Below are 23539 nucleotides of genomic sequence, written 5' to 3' on the forward strand. Positions count from 1 at the left end.
TGCTTTATTACGTCAGTCAAAACAAATGCAGATAAAATTTTACAATTTAATTTTTAAAACTATAATTAATAACATATCTACATTTAGATATATGTTTAACAAAACTTTACTCGAAATTCTATTTTACAGTGAAATTTTATCTATTTCAATATATATATTGCATAGGTAATAAGTAACTTCCAACCCATTGAATATTTAAAAGTGCGCGTGTTGAACAGAAATTTCAAAATGTTAATTATTATAATAGTATTTCAGAAATGTTATTTAAAATATCTTTAGAATAAATGATATAAAAAAAAGTTTTGGCTGGTTAATAATTAATGTATGTTTAAAGACAAATTTCTAAATCTAAAGAAATGAAATTTTATAATTTTATTCTTGATAGATTTCTTTTTCAGAGACTATTTTCCATTTTGAAACAAATTTCCTCTCTGAGATATGAAATTTGTTAAATACTAAGTTTAATGATAATTAATACACAATAATGTCAGGTTTTTTTAAAAGGGTTATTGCACTTTATTTGTTGTTTTCTGAATTTAAATTTCTATTTGGAAGGATAGTTAAATATATATATTTAATTTTAAAAATTGAGTAAAACTTTAAGTAATGTGATAAATATAATAAAATATTTAAAAAAGTTTGATGGCGTTACTTTTAAATTGAAAATAATTTTGAAAGATAGAACATGTATTCTGCATATTTTTGTGTATTAATCTTTAAAGAGGCATAAACATTTTTCACTTAAAATTTAAATATCAGTTATACCTAAGATTAGATAAGCATTGAGAATATTCTATTTGCCCATATTCCCAAAACACTTTATTAATAATAAAACGAACTTAATTCATTAAATACTGATATAAATTTTCAAAAAAAATTATTCTGCTAATAATAACTGATTATAGTATATTCTATACAATATATCTTCAGATAAGAGTCATTTATCAATTTTTGACTATTGTCAAATCAATATAATCATTCAGTCATCCAAATAAATGGCTGAATGATAAAAAATTTTGTTCATTCAATTTCATTCCAAATTAAAGCCTATTCTCGAATATAAAGTTAAAATTAATTATTCTGGAAAATCCTCAAATGAAGATAATTACCCAAATAAGAGTACATAATCGCGACGCCTACTCCTGTTTACGGATGCGAGATTGGAAAAAAAAAACAAAACAAAAGACTGGAGGAAACATAAACAACATTTTTCTCATATCTCTGGCAGGATTTTAGAAATATATAGAAAAATAAACGAAAAAACTAGACGCTGAATGTAAATAACATTATAATCGAGATAAACAAGTACAAACAAGAATGGAGAGACACGTTCAAAGAAAAGGCTCCCAAAAATACTATAAAACATATCACTAAGAGGGGGAAAGCAAGATCCGTAAAGCGATAGAGTTTGAATAGTTTGGCACGAGGGAACGAGATACCGCCTAAAGTCCTAAACCATAATTGTACAGATGATAAAATCAAGTCTGTGAAATCGTAGCAGCAATAATATTAATATTATAAATCAAGTTCTTAAGATTATCTCACTGAAAAATTTAATGATTATAATATATACGAATCTGATTTGTGAAGCTTCAAAAACAAATCAATTTAAATATTAATAAAATCAAAATTATGAAAATACAAACTTGGCTGAATTCTCATTATTATTATTTTAAAACTCGAATATATTCTAAACATCTATCACAAATCAATAAATGAAATTTTTATTTAGAAAATTAAAAATATAAACCGATCTATATATACAATAGCATTGTTGTCGACTCGAAATCGAGTCGGACTTTAGTCATCAAGCTGATTTAAGATACGTCTTAAACGCATTAATGCAGTGACTGGACTTGTCTTACGACATGACAAGTTTAAATGAAACGATATGGCAGAAAAATTTGATACTGATTAAAAGTATCTTGTTTCGTTTTTCATTTTCCGCGTTTTTGATTATACAAATAATGAATTTAGAAGGATTTGATAGAGACACTAACTGGGTATTGGATATCCAAGATTATTAATATTGAGATTACTGACGCGAGTGCGTCACAAATACATTTTCACGAAAAGATATGCATATCCTAAGATTTTAAAGATAGGATTAATAAATCCTGTTCTCACAAACAGAACAGATCGACCTACATATTTGTCAAGAAGTGCACTAATCAACATCTAATCTTAAAATGGTACGCCGCAAAAGCCGATAAACCTGGATTTAAAATAGATGTTAATTTTGAATCGTTTGATGGTGAAATAGGTCAAAAGTCTGTTTTACAATCGTCGAGAAAGCAGAATCTGCGACATTCAAAAAGCGATAATTTGTCAGACTCGTCCGCACGATACATACGCGGCTTCTACTTTCCGGATCCACTAGATTTGAAGCACAACTTAACGTAGAAAATCCGCCCACAAACCGGTTTCGAAAATTGATCAAGGGTTCTAGTCTGCTGTGTGAGATCTACTTGAGACATGCAACTCGTGATGTCTGATGGGATAGGTATGTCGTCATCTCGCTAGAACCTCTCACTGTAGCAGTGTGAGAAACGACTTTCCCAGCGTCAAGTGATTTTCTGTTACATTCGACTCTTCTTGCCTTCTCACTGCATGGTGAGAATTCGCATGGCCACTCGCTAATCACCAGTCTTTCCAGACGATTTTTTTTTCATCAATGCTTTCTGTTTCACATTACCTTTGAAATCATTCCATGTCTATGAAAAAGTTTCATAAATTAAATCATTTGGTTATAGACTATTGTTAGACATGTTATATTTTCATTGATATGAACACATTTTTAATATACTGTGTAACTTTTTAAATTAATTTGTGTGTGTGCTTATCAAAGATTTAATTGCACATACAAAAGATTTTTTTATGATTCACATAGTATTTTCTGAGTTTACTATTAAATATTTCAATATTTAAAATTCTATGCTGTATATTAATGTACAAACGTTAGAGACTCATTAGTTTAATTTTAACTAGCAATATAATGTTCCAATGAGCTATATTTTTATTGATCTACAACGCACACGCGCACAAATTACAATATATACTGTAACTCTTAACTAAATTTAGTTTAATAGACCATAGGCCTAATATAAAAAATCGTACTAATTTTCCTATAATAATCCAATTCGTTATTAAAACTGATTACATTACTTAGCTATTATCTAAAATAAACAAATATAGACTATCTTTACTTTTTTTCTATTTATCTGCGGTTTTAGAGGACCAATGTCATTGCCTTTCAGTAAAATATTGAAATCCTCCCATAATTTTACCTATCTTTTGCTGTAAATGAGATAAAAATATGATATCTGGATAATTTGATAAAATTAATCGTTAGCTCGAGCTGCCTCGCCGTCATTAGCTTCTCCCACATATTAATAATATATAAATAACTCCATTTGCAACTCCTTCGGTTTATATCGTGCTTTCCTATTGGCTAAATAAATGCGGAAGTTGTTTAGCCTAGAACTGTCCCTGTCACGGAGCGGACTTGCAAACTAGTTGATGTTTAACTTCAACTTACGATAGTGAGTTGAGTCCTCCGTGACGTCACCGAATGTCGTTATACAACTTCTCATATATCAGACTGCAGACCCAGAGCGATTTTACGTGTTTATGAAACGACTGTCAAAGCAGAAAATTTTAGATGCGGAAAACAGGCAGATGCGAAACCGCATCCACCTGTTTTCCGCGACACAAGAGGTGATGTAAAACAGACAAAGGTTTTTGTGAATTGTGAAACAGACTTCGATTTGATCCATTTTTTTCTTCAAAAATTTCAGATGGAACTCGAGAATTTTGATAAAAACTTGGGACTCGACTTAAGACTTATTGATAACTTATTGATACAAGACTGTCCAATAGTAAATTAATGCTATCAACAATTTCAGTGTTTAAATTTTCTCTCTCTTGGAAAAAGTTTTAAATGGAAAATTTTTCTTTTAATTATAAATAAAGCATTGAATTCTTTATGAAATATACGATGATGATTTAAAATAACCAAGATAAGAATTTAGCATTAAATAAAAATTTAACAGGTTCTCGTATGCTTATCGAGATGCATACGAGAAACTTATTGCGATGAACTTATTATGGATATTTCGACTTTTTAAAAAAGTCGAAATATCCACAATAAGTTCATAGGTAATCTAATTCTGTTTGCACAGAATAAATATACAGTATTGTTTGGTATTTTTTGGTATATTTTAAGGGGAAATCCAGGAATTATTGTTTTATAATTGTTCCGCATTAAAATGACAAATTGTTTTAATGCAGAAATGGAATAAAATACAATAATACGAAAGAATTATACGAAAAAAATTCCAATAATAAATAATCATCAAAAATTTTAAACGGTATATAATTTATAAAGAAAAATTATCATATTCGTATAGATACATTGATAATATAATTATCAAAAATAGTCATTCACAATTTATTTTTCATAGAAATTACAACTAGTTTTTATCAATTTCAACACACGTATTATTTTATCGTATATTTCATTACTATAATTTTAAATTTAATATACTATGAAATATAAACTCTAATTGTAACAATTATTGTCATTTTTGTCTAAGAAAATGTGTAATTTTATATCTAAATACACTAAATTTTGATGCTATTAAAAATATGGTAGTAGTAAAATCAAAATACAGTACATGGCCATCAGATATACCGCTTTCATGCTTTGCGATAAGTTCCTTTTTCATCTCAATCGTTGATACTTCAACCTTCCTCTTAGGCATCGTTGCTTCCACGCACTTCTCGGATGTCATGGTTAATAATATAAATGTTAATAACGAGTAAACGTTATATTGTGTTGAACAAACTTTTTACATACAGCATTCTTAACAGTTGTTACTTAACATAATTGCATGATTTAATTTTAACAGTTCTGAAATTTAATCCATTATTGTTAAATGTGAGATTGTATTCTTTTTTTCAAGCTTATTTTCTCCACATTTTGTTTTAATAAAATCCAGTCGAAATGTCTTCAGATAAAAAGCATATCAGGCATATTATGCTTTATGAATTTCGGAAAGTATAAAACACCGTACAAACAACAACAACAACAAAAATTCGTAAGGTGTATGGGAAAGGTGCTCCTAAACTTCGAACATATCAAATGTGGTTTTAAAAAAATTCCATTCAGGAAATTTTGAATTAAAGGAAACAAAAAAAAAAAAAAAGTATGGGGCGCCCAAAAGCTGTCGATGAAGAAAAACTGTGGAAAGAAATTGTTAAAAATCGATGAATAACATACAATATATATTAATATAACCAAACACACCAAAAACAAAGCGAAAAAAAAGCACTGAAAACATACGAGCGTAACGCAAGAGCGAGAGCGCGAGACAACTTGAGCAACAGATCGTATTTATGCTGCGAGTGCATGTTTTCACTGCGCGCGAAGGTTGAACTTTGAAGCAGTGTTCGAGCTCCGAAGCGAATTTTTGTCAAAATTAACGTTCGAATTCTGAAGCGTTCTAAGTGCGAGGTACCGCTATATGATTTTTAAATAATATTAATTTAAGACTACCACTTGTTTTATTAATTTAACAAATTCGATTAAATCTTACGAAAAAGTAAAAATTTTGTAAAACCTTCAAATGTTCAATAATTTATAAAATTAGTTTAGTAATAGAAAAATTACAAATAGTTTGTTTTATTAATTATAAATGAATTATCATATACTGAGTAAGCCTTTAATTTTTCATAAAGTACATATGTCTATTCGAAGTCAAAGGTAAAACAATTTTCTCCATACATTTTAAGCATTTTAATAATATTGAGATATTTACAGATGTATTTTTTAGAAGAGGAGTTTATGCCCGAAATGCGTCTTGGCAATAAATATATTTAATAAAGTGGATATATTATTAGTCTATTGCCTTATTATACTAATTCATAGTGTGTAAGAGAGTTTCTCCTTACATATTTTACAAGACAAAAATATAATCACATATCTTTTTATGATTTACAGCCTGTATCTATAAATTAAGCGCACAGATAAATTTGTCAGATTACTGCAAAACTTGGCATATAGTGATACAGCTATGTCTCACTTGTCAGACATGTATGTAAATGATTACAGTTCGGATCCAAGATAATGCCAACAGAGTGCTTTAAAATCACTACCCAGGTATGAAAAAGCTCACACGGATTAACCGTATTTAGAATTTTCAGCGTACAGTACATGTGTTTATAGGTCTTGGAATGCCAAAATGCTCTTCAATGCATCCAAAAAATTATTCATGACAGACGGAGTGTGACAAAAAGCACATATATCATCGGGCTGAGGAAAGCAAGACGACCGTTTCTCCGAACTGGCTGCCACTGGCCTGACTGGAGTTGTGTTGAGCAGTATATATGTCAGGGCCGCACATACACGGAGACCAGGTTTTGGACACCCCAGACAATCATCAGAAGACATAATCGTGATATAGCGCAAACAACTGCATCAGCGTCTTTGTTCACTATGTACAGACAGGTGGAAGCTTTGCTAAAGAACTCTTTCTTCCTGTACCATTGGCAAATGATTAGAAGTAAATTTGCATGCAGGGCGACCGCTACGCCTCCTGTCATTAGCCCTATATCGTTGGCATATGCACTACTAAGGATTGACAGCGTATCGTCCTTAGCGATGAATCTCGATTCTGTTGGGTATAGACTAACATCGTGTCAGTATGGAGGACACGATGTGAGAAGCGTCACATCCGCCTTCACAGTTGAGCAAAACAGTGCTCCAACTGCTAGCGTTCTGGTTTACTAAGCCATCACTTATAGCAATTGCAACTGTCTTAAAAATTACACTTAGCAATGGCACGAGGAATATTGACAACGTAGTGAAGGTGCAGGAAATCTTGTGCTCTCCACGTTGTTGCATTTCATGGCAGGATTGAAAACAGTCAATTTTCTAGAACGATTATACCGACCCACATAACCATGGTTTCCCAGTAATTCTTCACTTTGCCACATTTTCTTGGCTTTCTCAGCATTCAAATTTGTCGTTTATAAAGCATTTTTGGGATCAGATAGTACACCAGCTTCAGCCAATCACAAGCGTGAGGAACTGTAGCGGTAGGTGCAATATTTGTGGGCGAGAAGAGATATCTGTTGTAGGAGGACAAACAATGCCCGAACGTATCATCCCATGTATCCAGATAAGAGGTCCTATAAGATACTAAAGATCAATTTCTTGTCGAAGAACAATACAATTTAATTATTGTATTGTTATTCGACAAAAAATTGTTCCTTTAATGTGATATTTTAATCACTTATTACCATCGTCATTACGTTCATACTAAAAGCTGGATTCCAATTTCTCCTCTTTAGTGTCAAACTAGTTTGCGAGTCTATCAAATGTAAGAACGTAGAATCACTAGAATAATTTTTAGCGAGTTCATTCGTCTACTTATAGTTAACTAAATATACGAAACGATATGAAATAAATAAGTAATTAACATTCATTTTTTTAACTGTCAGTTTTAATCATTAATTAGGTTAACTGATATAAATTTTAAACTAACTAGAATTCTACTGAATAGTGAAGTTCGTACTATTATTATATTTTTATTTGCCGATAGATTTTTCTGTAGTTTTTGATCCTTGTAAAGATTGTATGATAATCGATGTTATCAAAGGATTAAAGTATAAATATAAAACTTAAATACTGGTTTCCCTTTTAATGTTTTCGACTAGCAGGGAATAAATATAATGCAGAATTTTAATGGATAGTAAAATTTCATGATATGGTTAACAAACTTTATTATTACTTTGTTGAAAAACGAAAATATTTAAGAATTTAAAATAGATAATGTAAAAATATATAATATAATGAAAATTTAATTTTTATTGTACACTATTATACTTAAATATTTTTGATATTTACTTTTGATCACTGTAACGAAGCCGACGAAAAGGTAAATTTGTAGCGCTAAATTATAATATGAATTGTTATCATTAGATAATTCATAAATTTCAATAATAAAAATAAATATTAGAATAATTAATTCCTAATAAATATTTAGAATCTTCGAGTATTCCTTCCTAAAAATTCAATTTCCTTCCAGCCACCTTACAAAACATAAACAAGCAGGAAATCGGTGTTTTAACTAAACGGGATCTCGGGATCCCGGCTATTTTTTTAACCTGGGGAATATACCGGGAGAACCCGCAAATTTCTTACAAGTTCCCGTTTTTTCTTTTTTTGTGTTAAGGTTGAGGAAATTTTGCAAATAGAAAGTATAATTAAATCATAAACTGTCAGAATACATTTGTATTTATTAATGTTAAGCCTGATTATTCGTTTTTAAATTTTTGCTTGTTATGACATCTCACAAATTGTCAATAATCAATATGTATTTGTGGCAGGGCTCTGATTCTTTACTTGCTAGAACCTGTAATATCTTGAATAATTGCGCTGATGCTGTCTTAATTTTTAATCACGCCCAGTAGCTTCAATAACTGCATTATGCCAGGTTGTGCAAATTGGGTATGAATAGAAACGAGTACGAAGTCTGCAAGCATGAAGTTTTTCTTCATAAACCGGATTATTAAAGCCAAACGAACTGTCGAATTATCGGGCTTCATACCGCTATTAAAGCAGCAGATATATATAAATCAAGAATACTTGAGAGCAAAAGAAGTACTGCAATGCATCTTGAAAACGAACTAGAAATCTTCGACGCTACGGGTTAAAAAACACCTAACATTTGTCTTAAATGCATTAAAGACGATTCCACCCACATCCATTGAATTGGAAATGGCATTTTCACTAGCGGGACTTTTCATTATTAAAATAACCAGATTGAGTGATCGGAGTATTGACCATCTTTGGTTTTCAAAATCTTATAAAAATTTACAATAATATTTTGTATTATGTTTTATTTAAAAAACGGAAATTACCTTCGAAGTTAGACGTTTGATCCAAGTTCATTTTTCCTTTAAATTTTCAACTCAATTCAAAGGCTTTTTTTTGTAAGCAGTTTCCAACAAATTTTAATAAATTTTTTCTATTTGTGAAAATTTCTACGTAATTCAAAAGGTAATTTACTATATTTTTTACACAGCATTATTATTATTATGATTTTGGAGGTTGCAGAACTCATTAAATTACTTTTAAACAGGAAAAATAATTCGATTATTTTTCGATTTATATCATTCGATTTCAAGATATTTTTATATTTTAAAAATAATTAATCCCGGGAAACAGTTCACTTTTCCCAAAATCCCGAGACAAGCAAAAGACCGGGAAATGAAAAACCCTAGTTTTAACAATTACTGACTTATGAATATGTTTTGTCTGCAATATTTTAACAATTGAAAAATGTAAGAGTGATATATAACAATAGGCTTTTTAGGAAAAGTTTTGTAAATTTTTATAAAATAACTAAATTTATATTCGTTAAATATTTGACTACTTGCTCATTTCTGATCGAGGTTATCTGCTAATATATAAATATAAAATTTTATATGCCCATATGGAATATATAATAACATTCGTGCTATTACGACATATTTATTAGATCTGTATGATAGATGAAGCATTTCTGTTTATAAATGAAATGTTGTTACAAACAGATTGTTACATGGTGAAACGTAATACGAAAGCAAACCAAATTATTATTGTGAGGACATTAAATTTTTAATATATTAATATATTAAAAATTAATTTTAATATATTAACAATTATAATCTATGAACAAAGAGATAGTGAATTTATGTATTTCCATAGCAATTAGTATTTAATTTATGACGATTCGATTGCGAATCAATCGAATTGGTTACTAAATACAAATTGTAACCCAGACATAAGAAATAAATTACACTATTTCAATGCATTGCAGAATTCTTTCACAAATAATTAACTATTCTAGTACATTTGAAAATCTACTAGAGAAGCAATATTTTGACAAAAAAGACGGGAGAAAATTGTCCGATTAGGAATGAATCATCTATAATACTAACAAGAAATAACTTAGTATTAAATTTTCTTGTATAAATTTAGATTTAACAAGATAATATGTTGCATAGTAATAAATTTATATTTTTCGACAAAGTACTCTTAAATTTTCATACTGAATATTAAATAATTTTTATATTGTACAGCACAGTTTTAATGAATTTTACAATAACTGATTAAAATAATTCGGGATTAAATTACTTATAACTTTTGTTCGCTATTCAAAAAACGATAAAAATTTCAAAAAGTTAAATTGTTAATGCGCAAAATGAATAATAAAACAAATTCGAGATTTTTGAGTGAGTGAATATTTGGTTATTTTTATTTAGAGTAAGATTATTATTTTTATTTTTGAGAACAAATAGTATAAATTTATATAGTACTTAGTATACAAAATATAGTATAGTTCGTGGGTGTTTTTAAAAGAAATCAGTTTTGATTTAATTACTTATATTCTAAATTCCAATCTATATCTGACGGGCATACTTATAAATCAATTTTTTTTTTCTTAATCATAATATTTAACTTTTCTTTAGGCATTAATATCCACTACACAGTCACAGTCTACTCAACCTCAGCAGTCTCCAAACCAGCAACCTATACAACAGCAACAGCAGACACAACAGCAGCAGCAACCACCACAACAGCAACAACAACAGTCACAAGCACAATCACAACAACCAATTGGTAATTATTCAAGATCACCAATGATGCAACAGCAATATACAATTCAGCAAAGAAATCAGCAGTTTCAACAAGGCAATTATCCTCCATCTGCAACACCTCAACAACAACCGCATGCTCAATATGGTACTGGTAATCCTCCTTCAGAAACATATACTGCTCAAAATCATCCATCATCAACTTATCAGCCTTCAACACAAAATTATCCTAGTGTACCCACTACTCAAACACAGTCTGCTACACAGGCTCCAGTTCCCCAGACTCAAACACAAACTTTTCTTTAGGCATTAATCTTAAACATTAATCTCATTTTAACTTTATTATTTGTTTCTCAAAGCATTCTTTTATTATCGTTTAATTATATTAATAAAGACTATTAAAACAAAAATTCATAGAAAGACTATTATGATAACTTTTATAATTATTACAGTTTAACTTATAGTGAATCATCTTTTTCTAACTCAAGTTCTACTTGTAATTATAAAATGTATTATATGTAACCTTCATCTAAGAAACGTCTTTACCGAAATAATTTAATTTTAAATTATTTTATTTTCGTTATTATCCTAAATTCTGTAATTTAATATTTTTCGGAATCTACTACTGTATTTTGACTTAGATTAACATCTAAGTCAAAAAGTACTAACATTTGGAATCATTCCAAACTTCAATCAATAGGCTACTTTTTAACTTAAAAGAATGCTTTCAAATGACAAAGTATTGTAAAAAAGTGTGATTAACTAAAATATTTACTTGCGATTTAATTTTTTTAAACACTACTATGTTAATCATTTCCGAAAATTACTTATTACATAAATTATACATAAATACTATATTCATAAATTAACTATAAAATAAGTGATAATAAATTCCTATTGAAATTATAATTACTATTATATAAAAATACCAACTTATATTCTAATCTATATACAGTTTTATCTCTTTAATTTCTAGAGTATCAAAAGCATAGAACAAAGTTTATAAATTATCCTCATGACTAGCAAAATTCGTTTCACGAGAATACAATCAACAAATTTACAGTTACAATTTCACAGTTATAACGATTCAAATATAATGTGATGATCGATGAACTAATAAACTGTTTTTAGTACAAAAACGCAACGATACGTAAATAAGTATTGTTTCTTAGAATAACGTCCTTGGAGAAAAGCCCATCTCTCTTCGAATGTCATTAACCTTTGTTACAAGAAATGAACTAGTATACAAAGTGTAATCGTTTTCATCAATACTATTCAAGATCACATTAAAAAAAAAAATCCAATAGTTATTCTAACGTCATCGGCTTTCATCATGTATGATACATGACTAGTATTTTTAGTTTTTAATTACTCCATACTCAGTTATTTTACTTTGTATTTGAAAAATACAGTAATTATTTTATTTGATTTTATATATGAAATCAGTATTATTATTACAATAATTTTAAACTGTAATGATAAGTCTATATATTATACTTACTATTACATACATTCATTTATCAGTATTATCAACAATACACAAACCGTGAAAGTTATGAATAACTACTGTATTTATCAGTTATAAAGATTAACTATTAGTTGTAAATATTCCCATGCATTCCCGATATTATACCCATTAGCTAAATTGAAAGGACTATATGGTCAACTTAATTTCGCTTATAACAAGAGAGCTTGAATTCTTTCACGTCACACATTGGATTACATTAGGTCCGAAACTAATTTCTCGTTTTTGATATTTCTTACAAGATTCCCAATTTTCAGTTACAATGTGCCAAAAAGTCACTTGCCAAATGGAAAAGAGGAAATATTGCGAATTATATTCGAAAGAGACTGTAAATGACTTTAATGACGTTTAATGGAGTCTTTGTGACAGCCAGGTTGAAACTAGTGAGTATGGAGTGGCCATGATAATGGGCAACCGCAATTAATCTAACGTCCTGGAAACATTGCATTAAGTCTCTCCCGAACACATAAGTTCCGGTCGTTGAGTCAGATCAACCAGGAAATCATACTCTCACGACCTAACCCTTATGGATTTCTTCCTGGGGCCTATGTAAGCAACATATCATCCCGACACCGCCCACTCCCTCACCGAGTTGAAGGACATAATTGATACCGTTCTTCACAACGTTCCACATGCAACTCTTGTAGTAGTGACACGTGAAATCCTTCATCGTATACAACACTATTTGAGTGCGCGGACAACACTTTGTATTCGTCAACGTCCCTGTTCAACACTATATTCATATCAGTCTCAACTTAACTGTCACACAAACTGCATCATTTACAGTGTCTTTCGTCTGTAATTTGCAATACGTCCTCTTTCCCATTTGGACAGTGACTTTTCGGCCACACTATCACCGACAAAATTTTTCAGAATATCATCATTAAAAAGAAAAAATTCTAATTAAGTAACGCAAATGATTTACAATGAAATTGTATCTTGGAATAAATTAAATACAAAAAATGATATTTATAAACAGTAGCAGATCTAGAAATATCCAAGAGGGACTAACTCAAAAATTAAAAATATTTGAATAATTAACCAGTACCTTTTATTAACAAGCGCTCGACGATTGTATTGCGGATGGTCCGACATTTGTATTTAAAAATATTTATGACAACAATGCTTTGAAGTTCGAACAAATTAATTTTTTTGTGTGTCAATGGGGAGGAGCTTAATAGCCATCCCCTTGTATTTGCCACTGCTTATAAACTACAGGTATACCTCGAGTTACGTCGTTCCCGATTATACGTCGTTTGTGAAAAACGTATATGGAAAAATAAAAATCAAGTTTAAATCAGTTTATTCGACTTTAAATCCGTCCGCCACAAACATTGAAATCGAAATATTACTAGAAAAGCGTTAAAAGCACAAAATCATATTAAAATATGTATATTTACAGTAAATGTTAATATAATCATCATAAATCCTAGAGAACGAAACATGAAAACATCTGTGTTCCTGTGTTGTCGTCGTATTTAGCGGTCTTTAAGTGCTCATTATTGGCGTTTCCTCCATTATTGGCGTTTAGTTACGACGTAAGTCGTAGTTTCGACTTACGTCGTAACTACAAAGTAAATTCGACTTACGTCGTTTTTCGACTTACGTCGCCTCTCCTGGAACCAATTACCGACGTAAGACGAGGTATACCTGTAGTTCGCAAATTTCTGTATAGTAAAAATCGTCACACATTTGTATTTAACAATTGTTTTTTTTTTTTTTCTTTCAAACTGTCAATGTATTTACCGAAAGAGTTTCAAATTATTTTACTAAAAACTTTTCGACTAAAAGTAGCCGCCCTTTTATTTTTCTGATTTTCAATGTTACGTATCAGGTATTTAACTCGTATGCATTTTACGTATGTTTAACAACACGTCAACAGTGTAAATTATTCAACTAATACTTAATTTTATTTCATCCTGGATTACTCATTCAAATTATAAAGATTTCAGCATTATTATTTTAAAGATCTAATTGAACAAACAAAAAGGCTTAGTTAAGAATTTATGTTTCAAACATTGAAATATAATAAATAAAAAATAAGATATATAATTATTTATTTATTTGAAAGAATTGAATTTTAACTAACTTACATGCATTTCTATATAATGTTTCTCCATTTATATTTACAAAATAAAAGAAAATTCGAGTTTCGTCAAGTTCCACACGTAAACAAAGTCGTCTGTTTTTATTTTTTGCCGATTATTTCCACAAAGTGGCGCTTTTAAAATAAATCGCTTAACGTTTCACTTTTTTTTGTAATTAATTATCATATTTATATAAACTTTCGAATTAATGTCGAAGATTTTAATAATATATTTTTATTTTATTATTTAAAAAAAATTAAAAAATATGTAAAAATAAACTCCCACATTACACTACACTACTACATCATTTATTCATACATGTACAGTACTGTACATATGTGTATTTTATTATTATATCAACATATTTAAAAATTTATTGATGTTATATTCAGCGTAATAAGTTTACTTATTAAACGACAAAAATAACAAATAAAATTTTAATTTTGGGTTTTTAATAAACATGACTGAGGAAGTTTCAATTTTTTTTTTTTTTTTTTTTTTTTTCCAAACTTAAAAGCATCAATAATTTATTCAAAAGAACACGGGTCTAAATCGATCTCTGTTCTTTCGAATTAGATTTAGAAATCGCAAAGTTAATTTTTTTTTTTTTTTTTTTTTTTTTGTAAAATATTTTACTTTAAAACTTCTAATTACACAAATATCGTATTTTAATATTATTATAAATTAAAGTTGTGCTTGATAACGCTTTAAATTTTTCATTTTTAAGAGTTTAAAAAATTAATGCTTTAAATAAAATCTTAACTATCAATTATTTTTAATAAAATTATTTAAATTTTTACAGAATTCTTATTAATTAATATTTTAAAATTTATTATTTTGACAAAATAATTAAAAATATTTTATGTAATTGGAAACTGAAAATTTTTAGTTAAATAAGATTTTGTTCCATATTTTTATTCCACGTTTTTATTTTAGAAAAAAAAGCCCATTAAAATTTTATTTCGCTATATAAAAATCATACGTAAAATGTCAGATACGTAAATAAAATGAAATTTTAAAAATATCCGAATTTATCTTAATATTTATTAACGTAGAGTACAGTAGAGTAAATATGCTTTCTAAATGATTTTAAATAATATATTTTTCTACAAACAAAGATAAAACGAGCAGCACAGCTTAATAGTATATATATCAAGAACTTTATAGGTCAGATGTATGTAACGGGTCAGAAATTTAATAAATAGATAATGAAATAAAGAACAAAGGTCATATAAAAGTGACAAATGATCATGAGATTAATCTGTTGTTTACATCATATTTTTGAGGATTAATATTACATATTCACTTACGATTCAAAAATTATGTCAAATATTAAGTATAAAAATTTTTAAATATTTGATTTTAAAATAAAAAATATATAAATAATTCATACGATTTAAGTTAGCAATATTTATATATATCAATCAATCATTACTATAATATTTCTAAATTGATTATTATATAAATTAAATTTAATGAATTTCTTTAAAATATTAATACTTTATAATCATTCGTTATGAAGTTATCCCAATTAAACTAAAACCTGTTTGTATTAAATTGTTCTAGAAAGATAACCCGGTTGCTCTTATATGTGACTAGAATATTGAAGTAATCAAAGAACTAGATGAATTTTTTTTATTGCACTTTGAAGTATATAGTTAACAGGCATAACTGCTTATTTTTTTATTTTTATAATAAAAATTTTTATTACATGCTAACGTATTTCCTTTTCAACAGTTTTAAATATTTGCTAGTTTGTCCAGAAAAATAGTAATAGTAAGTCAGTGTGTTGCACTTCAAAAAGGATTTAACATTCTATTATTGCATTCTTTTTTCCTGAAATAAAATACTTGCATGGAATTTTTGATTTTTTCTTCGGGGTACCGTATTTTACGGACTATAAGACGCATTTTTTTCTTCGAAAAATTGCCTCCAAAATTCAGGTGCGTCTTATAGTCCGTAGCATCTCATAGGTATTTAAAAAAAAAAAATGCTTAAAAATGCTTAAAAATTAAAGTGCGTCTTGTAGTCTGTAGCGTCTTATAGTCCGTAAAATACGGTAATTCTCTCTTAACTACACGTTGGCTATTCTCCAATCTTTATAAATACTAAAATTATTAGGAGCCAGTATATTTGTATTATATAGTTCTTTATTAGATTTATGGTTACGATTTTGCATGTTTCAGTAAATTTATTTATTTTCAAATAAATTTTTGTGAGCCAAATTTTACAAAGATAGCGTTAGGAAAATAGATCTTACAATTGACTTATGCGATGACGCATCTGTTATACATTTTTATTAGTAATATAGTTTTAGTTATAAAAAAACTAGTAAATGAAAACATATATATACAGTATATGTATATTCTATACAGCTAAATTTCGAGAAATGATTTGGTTTCGTAAGAATTATTTTAAAACAAAGCTAGCTGTGAATATCATCTCAAACTATAAAATATTATTCATTTTTTTAGAACAATAATTTCCATACAACTATCCTTCGGCAATTTTAAAATCTTCACCTCATTTTTCCGCAGCAGTTCCTGTTACATCATCACTTTCGTTTGACCTTTTATTTTACTCAATCCAAGATGAAGGAATGCTATTGATTATTTAAGTGTTCCAGTTATTAAAGAGGGAGAGAAAGTTTGTACAAGAATTACAATAAGCTTAGATAATTGAAAACTTTATAAGAAATGATTAAAAGAGTTCTTTTTTTTTTATTAAAAGTTATGTTCATGTGACCAGGAAAACAAGAGAAAATAATCTAGTGAACAACGAATTGCAATGAATTTTTATATAAAAAATTAGATCTAATTCAACACGATAAAGCTTAACATATGTGGAAAATATTTATTTTTAAAAAAAAGCATGTAAACTATACTAGTATCATATGTGTAACAAAAGAAAATTAACTCACACGTACTGTACAATAATAAGAGACTTTAATACTCATTTAATGTATGAAATATGTCATATAAAACAATAAATCTAAAAAAAAGATTTATTTATTATACTTTAAAGCCTTTAACTTTCTCTTTGAATTATATATATTGTTTCTCTGTTTAAAGTATGGTCTACATATCTGTAAAGACAAAAATAACTACGTTTCTACACAACTCGAACATTGATATGAAAATAGATTAGATAAGACAATAATATTTTTTCAATAAACAAAACACTGATATAACTGTACAAATAATTTATTACAAATTAATTTTAGACTAAAAGAGCTTCTGGAGATTGTTCAACATTTAACTAAAAACAGCAATTAAATATAAATCAGTTAGCATTTGAAGTTATTTATGTTACCTAACGATTATTCCTGCAGATAATGTTTGTTTAATCATTTAAATTTAACAGACTTTATATTTCAAGAAAAGTCTTTCTCGAAAGTTTGAAACTACTTACGAATAGAAAATAAATTTAAAAAAAATGGCAGAAAGAAAAAAATAGAGTTATAAATAGGCAAAGGAAAATAAATTGTTGCTGTAGTGTTTCTATCCCTGCCAGATTTCACATTTTAAATTTTACAACATGCCAAAAGAAATTATAATAATCTGAAGTCGTTTTAGGAAACATGATTTGTATAGGAATATATTTATTATCCTGATTTTCGTTTCGTTTAGTAATATAATTTAAATAAAAATTTCATTTAATGCAACATATTTAATTTTTATTCAATTGATCTTTTTAATTTGTAAATAATTTATTTTCTCTAATTGTAAATATTAAAAAATGGTAAAAAGATAAAAAAATTTTAATTTTTTAAATTGTAATATGTTTAAATAAGCTAAAAATTTAATAAATTGTAGAAGATCCGTTACATTACAGTAAATCAATAGACTAGAAAATAAGAATTATTACAATTTTTAATAAAAGTAAATTTTTTTTTTAGTTTTAAAATTTCGCTGGATGAAAATATTTTTTTTTTATATAAAATAAAAAGACAGTAAAATAAAAGACAATAAAATAAAAAGACAATAAAATAAAAAGAAAATAAAAAGACAATATAAAAAAAAAGTAAATTTATGAAAAATTATATTACGAAATAAAATTATTTGATTATTTAATTACAGTTTTTTTAAAGTTTATTTCTTTGATTAATCTTCCTTAATTTCCAGAAAAATTCAGTATAATAACTTATACAATTCTTTTAAAATATTAACAAACTTTATGAATTAAAAAACTAAAAATAAAATTTGGTATTTCTCCAACATATCTATAAATTTAACCTTTTCTTTTTAATTTTAAAGATCAGTTCATTTCTGAATATTTATCAATAAATCATTTTTATATTTTTATATAAAACGTATCAAATCACAGTTTCTATTCTTTATTTCGACATAAACGAGACATATCATGTTTACATCAAACTATACTAAAAAAAAAAAAAAAAAATCAAGCGATTCAGTAAAAGGACGCGATGATTGAACATGAGAGCTTGTGATGATAAACAGAAAACTTGGGAAAGTATAATCTATATATTTGTACTATATATTCAAGCTATATATGCATATAAGCGCCTATAAATGTAATTTTATGGAAAAATTCAATGAGTCGTTTAATTATATATTCAATAATTACTTCACAATTTTAATATTAAAAAACTTAATTATAAACAAATACAAATTTCGCAATTATTTGAAATAAGCTTTTACTCTAAACGTATTATATACAACATGTATATATATATGTAACACTTAGAATTTATTAAAAACCGGTCAATTTGTCATTTTTTAAATGTATATACAGCATAAAATTCGTTTCTTACTTAGTTCTTTTTCTTTTAACATTTACAAAAGAAAAAAATGAATTCCTTTTATTTTTAATTTTGTTAAATTTTGTGTTAAGACTTAATAACCTATAACATTTACATCATTCATGCATTACCATTTCTATGGTTATCACGCTGAAACAAAAAATAACCATAAGAGTTCTCGCTATATTTTATAGCTACTTAGTACTTTGTTGTTAGAAAACGATATACATATAGGCCTATATATAGATCTTTATAAAATTAAAACATGAACATCTCTATTGCGTTGTTGTGTGCCATGTAGAATTAAGCATAGGCTATACTAAGTATAAGTTATTCTGAAAAAGCCGAAATGATCCGAAGACTATTTTGTAATTATTGTGATAATCTGGCAGGGTATAGGAAAAACATGAGGAGAAATCTTTTCCAATATCTCCAGAAAATTGGTTCAGCTCATTCTATTACTATTAAAAAAACTTCAATTGGGAGTTGGCCTTCACGGTCATTGTTGGTACTTAATCCGAACAGAACGGACGTCTGATACAAAATGAGTTAGTGTCGGGTTTAGTAATCCTTCAATGACCTTTTAGCTTCCTTTAATTATATACTTTTATTTTGTTTTTTCTTTCTTTTGCAGATTTAAGTTTAGAGCAATATTTAAGCCTTTTAATTCGTATATTAAAGTAGAGAATATACAATTGCACTTAAAAATATGCATTCTAAATTTTGAACAATATATAAAAGACGGATATATATTCTTTACAGAGGATATTAGATAATGTATTATAAATCTTTCTCGAGGAATTAACTAGTAGTTAGAAACAGTTTTTTTGTAAATAGACCTTTCAGGCCAAATCATCAGAGACAGATAGTGTAGTGAAGGTCAAACTGTTGTTTATGCACTTCAAGGACAGAAAAGATGTAGTCTACAACAAGCTTTCTTGAATAGCCAGACATTATCCTTATGCTGCAGTGAAATTTTAGTTAACAATATCTTGATTATAAATATCCCATTTGTTTATATTGGAAATTTTAATTAAAATTTAATAATTTAAAAGTTAGTTTACATTTATTTTATAAAAGCTGCTAGTTTATATTGATTTTTAAATCTATGAACAAGTATATAACATTCGTCTTGTTTTTAATATTCTTTCTATTTTTAGAACAAAATTTTAGTTTTACGATTTAAAATTTTAGTAGAACTAGTTGTTTATAGATATCACACAATAATAAGCCTATTATATTTAAGCAGTGGGCAAAATACCAAATATTTTTTGGCAGAGTTTTTTTGGCATTTTCTTTTTCTATATTTCAACAAGAAACATTTTTTAAAAAGACATTTAAAAATTATAAACAATTCCTATCGAAAACGCCTCTATCCAAAGTTCTATTAAAACAGAACACCTAGGTAAAAGTCCATAGTTAAAGAATACTTAGTTACGGAAAAGCCAAAATAATATTAATTTAATTATTATTTGGCGTTATTTATTAACTTAATTCGGTATTTCTCAATATTATTTTTAATTATCAACCTTCTCTTCAAAATATATTATACAAGATGATTTATGCTGTTCTAAAGGATCGTACGCTGGTTACGAAATTCACTTCTAGCTAAGATTTAAAATTATTAGGAAGAGCATATTCGTAATTTAATTTATTTGAAATAAATTTTGTACATTGTTGCATGCAGAAGTAAGTTCCTTCTATATACATTTTAATTTAACATCTGGAAAGAAACTTATTACTAATGATTAGATTACAAAAGTAAATTAAAAGATGGTGTCAAGGATAGAAGTGTAGGAGAAGATTTTTTTATTTCAATTTTTTGGTTGGAAAGGGTCAAATGTCGGAAAGGTTATTCTTTATCGATTTTTATTCGCTTAGTTGACACAATTATCTTTCATACAGAGATACGTTTACCCTATCAGAACTTTTGAGAGGGGCCTGTTGATGGAACTTCTGAAGAACGACTGACTTATCTTGTGGTTTATTATTTTACAGAAAGTAGATATTATACGATTTATGAGACATTTCTTAACTATATACCAATTTCGTAAACACGATATTATTCCAAAGGTTACTCTTAATATTAAATTAAAGTAAATTTATCAGTAGTTTTAACACAGTTCTTACATTATGCTTAGATAAGAAGTATATAAGTGAAATAACAGTTACTACGTTGACTAGCATTTTATCAATTTTCGTTTATCAGAAATATTGCATTTATGTACAACTTTAAAAATATTTCAATTAAAATTTATGCTCAATAAATTTTTTTAAAAAGAATAATATTTAATTCAAATTATTAAAATATTTTATTTAATTAGAGTAACTTATGAATCTTTTATTCAAATTTATAACAGTCCTGTATTATTCAATCATGGTAAAATGTTTAATATGTATTTAATTGGAATGATCAAAGAATAACCTTGAAAATAAACTCGTCGAATAAAATAGATAAAAAAATTATTTTTATTGTTTTTTAAAGAGGAAATCTGATTACTATAACTAACTTATTAACGACAACTTTAAACTCTATCATTTAGAAAATCCACTTTAAAGCAACCAGTTTGAGTTGACCTCCATTAACATAAAAAATGACCATTTTACATGTAACATGTTATCCATTTTATCTGTTCTTATTAACTACTTTTGTATAATTTATATCTTATCATTTTTTACTCCAAAAGCTTACATTACTCCAAGGAATACAATTAACAGAACTGACGATTTTCGAATCTAAATTTCGTATCTTGCAGAAAAAAATAATAATTTTGTCTATCTAGCTTGCACATTATATGCGGAAGCAAACTCACAAGACTAACTTCCTGAAAAGATGGAAGCTGATAAATATAAGAAATACAATCAGAATTTAATATTCGTGCCAAATAATAAGGTTTTTAGAATTTAATAATTAATTCACAAGAAGCGGAAGTACGAATTATATCATAAAGTTAAAGCATTTAAAAAAATTTTTTATAACACGTTTCACGACTTTATTTCAATAAGTTTACAGACCCCATTTTTAACGTAATTTTTTTTCCTCCTGTTCATCACCAATTAGAATTAAAGTGAGTCAAACTGTGAAGTGAGTCAACTCCAAAATTTTTCTCCCCCTCTATTTTTCTCTCTCTCTCTATTATTACACCAAGCGGCAAAATGAAAAGAAACCATTAAACGCATTAAAATATTTGTTAGATTTAAACATCTGACAAATTTCATCAGCAGTAAATTATAACACGATTAAATGTAAAAAATAATAAAATAATAATGTGTTCTTTACGCTATTTATTTATTTTATTTTTCGAAGAATCGACATGAAACAAACCATATAATCTACACGTTTTCAAGATTTACATACCAAACAACACTAATTTCAATGATTCTTGCCATGTTCATCGAATCGTAACGATCCCTTGAATACTCTTTCGTATCTTTTAAACGAAAGCAGCATACAAAAAAAATCACATAAATCGAATAAACGAACAAAGAATTGCAATCGAAAAATTCATTCCTTCTCTGCAGACTATAAGAAAAAAGACAAAAATTTACATATTACAGTAAACAAGATACGTAATTGACTTCTGTATCATTCATTCAGAACGTGTTTTAATCTTAAACCATAATTAACGTGCAAACAAAACGTGCAAACATAAAAATACAGTGTTTATATATTTAATCGGCGAATATATTAATGAGTTAACCAAGCTATATAATTGTAAACTGCAAAAAATGAATACTAACCTTCTCCACCACTTCGTGAGAAGGGAATGTATCCTCAGCTTCTGACATGGTGCTTGACAAACAGTATTATAACATATAACCAACCGTCAACGCAGCCTTCCTCCTCGTCTTCTATAGTGCTTCTCTCAACCGCACCCACCAACAGATACGAACGCCGCCTGCAGTCTTCCCCGATAACTGAATTGCACTACGTCACACAAATGATAATTTCTATAGCACATTGACTAGGGAAAATGGGTTATCACGCCGGAAATTAAACAATGCCAAATGGCAAAATGGGATTATAAAAAAGTAATATAAATATTAGCAATTAAATTCTATGTTAAATTATAACAGCTTGTTCTCATTAAAATAAACAATAATAATTTATTATTCTTTCAAGTTCAGTTCCGTGTTAAACCTCAGCAGCTTGATTAAAAACAGTAAAAAAATTATAATTATTTTCATATTTAATTTCATTTTAAACTACTGTAGTTTAAATAATAAAACATTTATCCCTAATTTCTGGATAAATTCCATATTAAACTATACAATACAATTATTAAATTAATAAAAGGTTAAATATAAATAATTCAGAATAAATATATATTCATAAACCAATCCATAAATGAAAATGATTTCTTTTTTTTTTAATTTCAGTTAAATTTTCATATAAAATGGCTGTTTAATTGAATAAAATTGAATACAAGTTTCTAATGTAATTTATTTAGATAAACATATTTATAAGTTATATAAATGATTAATATTTTAATTAATAATGACGCTAAAAATTTGAAATAT

The 23539-nt window shown here is 27.4% G+C and overlaps 2 protein-coding genes across 3 annotated transcripts in view; one reads left to right on the forward strand and one right to left on the reverse strand.

The window, feature by feature from the left end:
* The window catches only part of LOC136981793 (uncharacterized protein ZK1073.1-like), a 96282-nt gene extending 73368 nt beyond the window's left edge, over nucleotides 1-22914 (reverse strand). Inside the window, exon 1 of one of the 2 annotated variants that reach the window (XM_067278170.1) lies at nucleotides 22760-22914. In XM_067278170.1, the coding sequence (XP_067134271.1) occupies nucleotides 22760-22807 (48 nt within the window). In that variant the 5' untranslated portion in view covers nucleotides 22808-22914. Of the gene's footprint in view, nucleotides 1-14262; nucleotides 14370-22759 lie in introns of those variants that run through there. The other variant, XM_067278177.1, reaches the window with a different exon arrangement.
* LOC136982464 (uncharacterized) lies at nucleotides 6662-10950 on the forward strand. Its single transcript, XM_067278950.1, has 2 exons — nucleotides 6662-6718; nucleotides 10519-10950. Exons 1-2 carry the CDS (start codon nucleotides 6662-6664, stop codon nucleotides 10948-10950), a joined length of 489 nt encoding a protein of 162 aa, XP_067135051.1.
* Nucleotides 22915-23539: the final 625 nt, after the last annotated feature.

This window comes from Centruroides vittatus, unplaced genomic scaffold (assembly GCF_030686945.1).
Source record: "Centruroides vittatus isolate TY-2023 unplaced genomic scaffold, ASM3068694v2 contig_1168, whole genome shotgun sequence".
NCBI lineage: Eukaryota > Metazoa > Arthropoda > Arachnida > Scorpiones > Buthidae > Centruroides > Centruroides vittatus.

Excerpts from the sequence above, each read along its gene's own strand:
- LOC136982464 (XM_067278950.1), top strand. The coding sequence starts at position 6,662 with ATGAATCTCGATTCTGTTGGGTATAGACTAACATCGTGTCAGTATGGA. Across the intron at positions 6,719-10,518 it reads GTCAGTATGGAGGACACGAT|GCATTAATATCCACTACACA; the intron begins GTGAGAAGCGTC and ends ACTTTTCTTTAG.